The sequence below is a fragment of the Diuraphis noxia genome, unplaced genomic scaffold (genome assembly GCF_037042655.1).
Source record: "Diuraphis noxia isolate RWA-SAM2 unplaced genomic scaffold, SU_Dnox_SAM2 contig0003, whole genome shotgun sequence".
NCBI lineage: Eukaryota > Metazoa > Arthropoda > Insecta > Hemiptera > Aphididae > Diuraphis > Diuraphis noxia.
Window position 1 is genome coordinate 29735473 of NW_028301713.1, and position 9121 is coordinate 29744593.

Genomic DNA, 9121 nt, shown 5'->3' on the forward strand with positions numbered 1-9121 from the left:
CAAAATTGTGAATCATTTTGTAGTTAAATATTTATAAAAAAGTTAGCATGTAAACAATATTCCACAGATATAGATTAGTTAAAGTGTATAATGGTATATAAATAGGACATTTTGATGTACCTAAAGACATTCACAGACAACAGACCGTTATACAGAGTAATGTGTAGGTACGTCCCCGATGTAGACACGCAGTCCAGGTTTGTGTTTAATTTACACTTTGATTATAATACAGTATTTACATAATCATAAAGTCCTGTTGTTTATCTACATTAAATACCTAAATCCTAAGTACCTATACTCAAGCTTCAATTTCAACATTATGGTTTGAAAATGTGATACAATGTTCCATATTATATGTTTTGCTCACTATAGAAAATGTGGTTTATAAAATTATTATTATAAAATAAATTGACCATATTTAGCAAGTATTTTTCATGGACGTTTAAAATTTAAATTTTTATGAGCGGTAAAATCATGATTTTTTTTAATGTGTTTCAGAGTGATGTAATTATAGGGAGTACTAGGGAAGGATTAGCTCCTTTAACAATGATTTAGTCCCCCTAAAAAAATATATATCTTATCGTTTTTAAATATAGGCTCCCTATAGAATAATTTAAGTTAATAGTTTTGTTGAGATTCGACAATTTAAACTTTCGATAATTGGAAACTCGACAATTCGAAGTACATGCTCAGTATCTTGAAAATTTCGGAATTATTTGAAAAAACAATGCATTTGATTTTACTAGGAAATTTGTAATTTGAAGTAAAATATTGAGCAAACTAGTCACCAGCATATGACATTTCAAAATGTCTTCCACTCATCATTAGATTGTTTCGTAACAACTAACATGTGCATTCGTAAAAACAATCTTTTTTTCCCCTAACATCTGTGATTTATTACATAAAGTTATAAATATTATTATATAAGTATCAAAAAAAGTTATTTTTCCAAATATTTAAATCCAGGTATTCTATATTAACGTTTCATATTGTTTTTATATCGTACAATTGAATTTATATTTATTTCACTACAAGTAAGGTACCTATTACATTATATTATTATTACACATTAATACAGTAGATACATACAAACTTAATTGCATGTATTGAGGGTTGACTGAATGAAATTGAACTATTGTATAATTTTCGAAAAAATAAACCAGAAATTATTTTATTACAATTTATTAGCTTTTAGCTTTATTTATTACGCGTATCTTTTTATAATCTAAATAAACGGTTAATACCTAAATCAAAAACAGTCTACCCAGTGTTAATAAATTCACTGTGTAGATTCAATAAATTCATGTTAAAATGTATCAGCCATATAATATATTTTGAATACGAGCAGCAAAAAAAAAAATTCCAATTATGAAACCAATAAATAATAAATAATCCCAATTATGTCTTCCACATAAAAAAATGATATACATATATATAATATATTTATGTATAAATGATGAAATGAATGGTACCTAAATATCATATTTGGACTAATTTGTACTAATTTGTGATAATTTGAAATATATGGTTATGTTGATGAATGGTGTTAAAACATTCAATGTCTCTGACACAGTATAACCAAAAAAATACATAGATTTGTTATTTCAACATTAATTAGTAAAAGCATAATATTGATATTAGATATGATTTATCACTATGATAAATAATACCTCGACATTGGCCCTGTAAAATCTAAAGCTCCGCCATTAGCCATTCCAAAATTGAAATAAAGTTTATAAATATAATATATTATGTTGTTACTGTGCAATTTAATATTGTTATTAGGTTATAATAAAGTGTTATTCATAGTTATAATAATATGTTTATTTCATAACTTATATAATTTTAAGCCAATATCAGATATAAATATTAATTAATTCATTAATTATTATTTATTAATAATTCATCAATAAGGCCAATGAGAACATAAAATAAATTAATTTTCTGGATTCACAAATTAAAAAATATATTTCATTAAATAAAGGATGGTAAAGAAATTTAGTCACCGAAATTCCAAAACTATAAAGTAAACCACAGATATATGTATACCTATGTAGTATTGTAGTAATATATAAGTGTATAAACCTACTGTTAGAATATTTATATTTAAAAATAAATAAAATTTAACATATTATAGTATAAAAAATCTAAAAACCATAATACTTGGGACTCAAAATTATTTCTAGCTTAAAAGTCTTGACATAATAATATGATTAAACCATGGTTTATGATAATATCATAAAGAAATATTATAATGTAGCTATAACATTATCAGGGGTTTATAACAATATACAGTTTTTTAGAAAATAATAAATATACCTTTAATTGATACGATGCACACAAGCTTTGTTCACTTCAAAGTGAATTGATATGATCCACATTGATTCACTGACTTCTGAGATGAATCAATTATACGTCTCGCTGTTTCAGACACCTAATCATTTAGCAAATGTCTTAAGGAAGGACAGAGGTGGTTCTTAAATTATTGTCGTGTAAAAGTTTATCGTTTATTCTTTATTCATTTTAATTAAGACCATTTTATTATTACTGCTGTCAATACCCGTAGACCGTAGTCGATATAGACTTAAGACATAATAATGATCAAGAAACTTTTCCTACGAATCTAGAAAACTTTATAAACATTTTCAAATAAATTAAGTACATACCAAAGAGCATACAGATTAAGCGCTCAAAAATAATATTTCAATTATAACGGTTATTTAAAGGTAATAAGCTAATAACTAATAATAATTGCACGAATCGTGTTATTAATATTTAACCGAACTAAACAAAGAAATCGATCGACCCTATATATAGTGCAAAAGACTTGTATATGTGAATTTGTGCAAAGGATGACGAATGAATGATAATTAAATTAAAGACCTCGTATAATACTCGTAATATAATAACCTTAATATGTAGTCGTTAGTATTGTATAATGTATATTATATTATGCTTTGAGATGTGAAAGGTGAGACTTAAATCAAAAATCTCTAAAACTACATAAAGTGCATACCGCGAGGTATTATTATTATTATTCTCTCTTGAATAAAGTGTAGGTGTATTTGGGGTTCCAGAGAGCGAAAAACAATGCCGGGCCAACAACAAGAACGCATCCGACTGTCTTCAATGGGCGGGGAGTCAACTTGCAGCAACAGTAGTGGTGGGGGCAGTGGTAGCGGCAGTACAACAATGAAAATTCGCAGACGAGTGGTAATGATGGGCGCAGCTAGGGTGGGTAAGACGTCCATCATTAAGCAGTTCCTTTACGACCAGTTCCCTGACCGATACAAGGAGACCATCGAGGAATTACACAGAGGTGAGTGAATAGATTATTACCTATTTCATCAACGTTTTAGGAGTTTTTTACTTAAAAATCTCTGTTTATTCAAAGTAATAATATTAATATATTCTAACTTTTTGTCAAATAATTTTTTAAATAACATTTTTTTTCCCCTGTAAAAACCATAAATAATCTTAATTGCGCAAATCGTGAAAATGTTGGTAAGCTGTAAAATTACACTACATAAAATAGTTTTTTCTAAATTAATGTCTCGTTCTCGCGAATGTAAAGTTATTTATTTATACTTTAATTTATAAAAAAATAATAGGTAGGTATTCCATAGCAATGTGTTACTTCAAAGTCTTAGGTAAATGAGTTTTGAAAAGAATACTGATATCCGCTCACTATTCTATCCAATTTTTTTTTAAGCTCTTTGATTTTTAATTTACTATTTTTTTTTTTTCATAAGCTCCTACACCATCATACTTGTAATTTGTTATTATTAATAAGAAATTATTATTTTTAAATAAATAACACACACAAAATGATTCATATAACTTATAATACCATCTACGCTCATATTTATAAGCAATAAAAGGAGTTATAGATAAAATAACATTAAAAAAGTTTTTTATAGGGACATATGAAATTTATAAGATTACCTTATGCAACATATCTACCTACGATGTGATAGAATACACAGCTGCATCAATTGTTTATTTGCCTTGTCGTAAAAATTAAATTATATAATAAACTTTCCGACGCATGTAGAAGCATCGTGTTTCAAGACACTAAAAGTTCTTTTTTTATTAGACGATTAAATGAGTTACATCAATTGAATATTGTGCCTATATCGTTTTTATTGTGCCTAGTGAGACTTTTTGGGACGTTATGTACTAATTGGTCGACATCTGACACATACACACACACACTTTATGTTTATTTAAAAAAATTTATCTTATTATCGATTATAAATAAAAATTCTTAACCTTATGAGTTCAGGTTTCTAAATGAAAACAGAACAATATTGCGTCTAAATATTCCAAAACATAAATCGTACTATCTATCCTTAACTGAACGGAAAATTGAAAACCAACATTTTGAAATTCCTTCTTTTACTTCATGTCAGGCGTATTCTTTCTGACCTTAATCGAAGATTTTAGATGGTGATGCAATAGCGCTATAATGCTATCTTTTCAAAAAATAAAAATAAAATATGTCATCAGAAATTTTTTCAAAACTTGAGATAAAATATTATACTGTATATGACTACCAGGAAAATCATAGTCAAATTAAATTATTCGTACATTGTTTTTAGAAAACTAAGTTGATTGAAGGTATGATCGTATTAATTACACACATACCTCTATGATTAACTTATAAATTGATAATATATCTCATTAAATGTCTTTATAAAACACAAATTCAGATGAAGTCAGTGAAGTTTGTTTTCTCTCTATGGTCCACGGAAAACATAGACAAAAGGTATTCACGCAAAATCAATTACTTTTATCTTTTTGAGTAATTTTAGAGTTCATAGAGTAAAACTATATTTATCAAAATTATAGAAATTAATATTTTTGAGGGTACCAATGACATAATATCGGTGTGTCTAAATATTATCAAAAAACTATAAAATATCCATTTAAATTTGCAAAATGTTTTAATGTAGAGTATAACTATTTTGTAATATGTGATTTTACTTGTCTATCACTTCAAAAATTATAAAAAAAAAAAAAAACAATTTTACGTGAATGCATTATATCTATGTTACACATAAGTCTGAAGGAGAAAACAAATATTGTGTTGGCATAATGGCATTTATATTAAAACTAGACGAAAAAATTCCGTTTTTGTTGTATATGCAAATTAATTTTCACGAGTATTGATACACAAAACTGTGTAGTCGGTTCATTCATTTCACCTAATATATATTTTACATAGTTTTTTACCGATTATCCCAAATATACGACGTATATACGATATAGGTAATGTGATAGACTTAAGTTCTTATTTTCTATATAACATTTTATTTAAGAGTTTTATGTTTATAAATATTATTCGTCAATATTACAAAAAAAAAAAAAAATGATGTGAACAAAATTAAAGTGATAATTTTAAATTTAGTTTTGAAGTTATAGTGAAATCAAATTATCAGTATCAACTTGTTTTAAAATGTTTTAATTTACGTAATGCCAACCTGGCATCATGGCTCAAAGGGATTCGAAGTTATACCTATTTATAACATAAAGAAATGTGTGATAAAATTAACTGAGTTATTATAGAATTATTCATGGAATATGAAACTAACATAATTTACACCTAATCAAAACACAAAGCTCTTAAATTTTGTCACTTTATTACCTGGGTACATAATTAAATTTTTGATAACCATCCAGCCAAACTTTTCCACGTATGACACTATAACTACTTAGTATTTTAGTGAGACTTAGTTTTGTACTTCTCGTCGGTTTACCAACAATTATGTAAGTTTACTGGGTTCAATTTGCCAAACTCGCATATTATATGAAAGCTATGGATTCAAACCATACCAAACTGACTTAGCTTTTAATAATTAATTATTTACATTTTAATTATTTAAAATGATTAATGAAACGCGTGTATTATATTCTTATACTTAATGTCCTTAAAGATTAAATTGTGAATACACAATGCAACATTAAATTACAGGAAATTGGCGCTACACTGTTCAAATCGGTATTATGCTTTATAATAATTAATAGATCTTAAATTCATAGCTCAACAATTCTTACCAAAACCCGATCCTATAATAGTTAAAAATTATAATTTTTAGAATGTAGATAATATAAAGCATACTGGTACAATCATATCCACTTGTGTGAGTGTGTGTGTGTATATTGGGGGAGGGGGTTGGTTGAAACCCATTTTTGTATGTTTATTGCAAGAATTTGTTGCTAAAACCCCCGGGTGATCACCCATCGGAGAACTATAGCAACACCGTCAGGTACGTACACTCAAGACGTTCCTGCACGTTCAACACCCCCCCCCCCCCACCAACCACGACCAAAAAAATCATGTTATTCATTTTTGATCTACTGCCTATACCTATGTAATATTTTATAATCTTATTTGTAATAATGCATAACTTTTAATATAGATACTTACAAAATTAATAATAAATATAAATGTTTTATACATTTATACTACATTTGCTAATTATTGATGTATCTATTTTATACATTTTTTTTCGACCCCCCCCCCCCCTACCATTATTCAATCCTGCGCACGGGCCTGATTAAGAGTGGATTTTCGAAAACTAAATAATTTATCCCAGTATTCATAATTATTCGTAGAAAAAGACTTTATTTTATATTAAACTTTTTTTTTTTAATATTATCAGCTAACAGCTATAATATTACTTAGAAGGTGTACATAATAATGCGAAAAATACTTTTATTGACTTTTTTTATACTTTACATAATAATAATAACTGCTATTATGTCGTTTATAGGAGATTATGAATTACCCGATGGAGCACGATTGACATTAGAAATTTTGGACACATCAGGAGCTTATCAGTTTCCAGCCATGCGAGAGTTATCTATATCAACCGCTGATGCATTTCTTTTAGTATTTTGTGTAGACAGGGAAGACACATGGGATCAAGTTAAACACTTTAAGGAACAAGTACTTAATTTGAAAACAGTTTTTTTAAACAATAATACGATTCGGTAAATTTTTTATTAATTGTATCAATCATTTGTATTAGATAATTGAAAGGAGAGGACCAAAAATTCCAATAGTCATTGTAGGCAACAAATGTGAACTCACGGAACGATTTTTACCAGTGGAAGTTACCGAAGCGATATCTAAATACGATTGGGAATGTGGCTACATGGAATGTTCAGCAAAAGAAAATAGAAACATAGTACAGGTGTTTAAGGAACTCCTAGCTCAGGCAAAGGTAATTAATTAAATAAGTTCAGATTTACGGTTTTATTGTAAATTTTGAAGACAAATTTGTATTTGAAACCAATCAAATACAAATTACCAAACTTATTACTTTAAACTAGTATGCTGAACTACCCTACATCGCCTATATCCAGTTGGCAGTTCAAAATGTATGTCAATTAAATATAGGTAGCCCTAATGATAGTAAATGGTAGACTATCATATAAAGTCTATAATATATTAGTACATATTATACATAGATAGGTTCTAATAATTTTATGAAGCTTAATATGTTCGAGTCACGTAATAACACTAAAAAATGATAATCATTATTATAATTACACTTCCTTCTCATTTATGTCTGCCACGTTAAATATTTAGGCCAATGACCCAAATATCAGGGTTAAATAAAAATAAGTTGAACAAAAAGATAAAAAAAAAATACTTACAGTATTTCTGGTGCTCACCGACGAATTATATAACACATTATGAAAATGCACTTAAGAAAAGGAAATATTAAAAAAAACATCAAACATTTGTTTTCAATTTTTAAAAGACAAGTGAAAAGCAAAGCTTTTAAAATGTATTTGTCAGAAATTAGAAAAGATGCTAAATTATAAAATGTAATTTGAAATACCATTAGTCACCAACATATTTCAATGGGTAAATAATTGTAAATTAAATTAAATATTTCGTAAATATTGTGTAACTATAGATATTTATAAAATATCTTCTTATATTTTAAATACCACACTTATGGTAAATAAAATATTTTAAAAAGTGGATGAATGATAAGTTGTTATAACAAACGAATATTTCCTAAAAATCCACAACATAAATACATAATGCATTTATTATGCATAATAATATCTGAATTATTTACATTGTCGATAACACACGCAAAATCAAATAATTATAAATTAAAGTTTAATAATTGTTATACTTTATTATTATAATTATCTGTCTTATGATAATATGAAGGCCTTGTACTTATGTAGGAAGTAATAACACAAAACAGCAACGAAATAGTGTTCATTTATTTCGTTTGATTATTATTATTATTAATTTTTAACTTAAGGCTAGACAGTCGCAAATCGTTTGATCCATAAAAACCAAGTGCTGTTTATTGGAAAGAAAAAAATTCAATATTTTAGTTCCTATGAAAATATTTTCCAATTACGACATTATAAAATAAATTCTAATGACTTAGTAGAAATACCTGTCATCATGCGCGCGTGTATTCCTTTAATCTTATATTATAGAACCAAATAATAGAGAACACGAATTGAAATAAAATATTGTCTAAAGTAAATTGGATAAATTATTCACGTTGCAGTTGCTTAAAATTAAACCATTGATGTTTTTTTAGGTTCAATATAATTTGAGTCCGGCCGTAAGACGCAGACGTATGTCTCTACCAAATTACGTAGAAAATCGTTCTGGATCCACCAAAGGACGTTACATGCTCAAAAGAAATTCCTGCACAGTGGCCTAATTCGAAAGACAATGATAACGATACATAATTGAAAAATAATAATAATCTTATTTCGATTATTTTAGACGCCGGTGTGAACAAAATAAATACTTAAGTAAAATAATTTATTTTGTTCTTATAAATTATTTGCATAATATCAAATGGACACTCGAGATCCAAAAATGTTTTGAGACACAATATTATAATGTTGCGTAAAACCAGCTTTCAAAAGTTCTAGCTTTACAAATGAATTTTATACAATGGTTATATGATAATAATTATAAATTTTTATAGTTAAATTGCTATTTTAAAATACAACATTAAATTTTTTGAAAATGCAGTTTGTCACATGCAAACAACTTAAAAACCATATTTTATTTTTATTTTTTCTTAAGACAAACAACGTTAAGAGTGTATAATACCTGTTTATT

General features: G+C 26.9%; 1 protein-coding gene across 4 annotated transcripts in view; it reads left to right on the forward strand.

Moving 5' to 3' along the window:
- Positions 1–8814, forward strand: part of LOC107165465 (GTP-binding protein Di-Ras1-like) — a 51730-nt gene extending 42916 nt beyond the window's left edge. For 2 of the 4 annotated variants that reach the window (XM_015513705.2, XM_089224313.1), the window contains exons 2-5: positions 3078–3319; positions 6777–6952; positions 7035–7229; positions 8586–8814. In XM_015513705.2, coding sequence (XP_015369191.2) covers positions 3091–3319; positions 6777–6952; positions 7035–7229; positions 8586–8711 — 726 coding nt within the window. In that variant the 5' untranslated portion in view covers positions 3078–3090 and the 3' untranslated portion in view covers positions 8712–8814. Of the gene's footprint in view, positions 1–3054; positions 3320–6776; positions 6953–7034; positions 7230–8585 lie in introns of all 4 variants that reach the window. The other 2 variants (XM_089224311.1, XM_089224312.1) reach the window with 2 other exon arrangements.
- Positions 8815–9121: the final 307 nt, after the last annotated feature.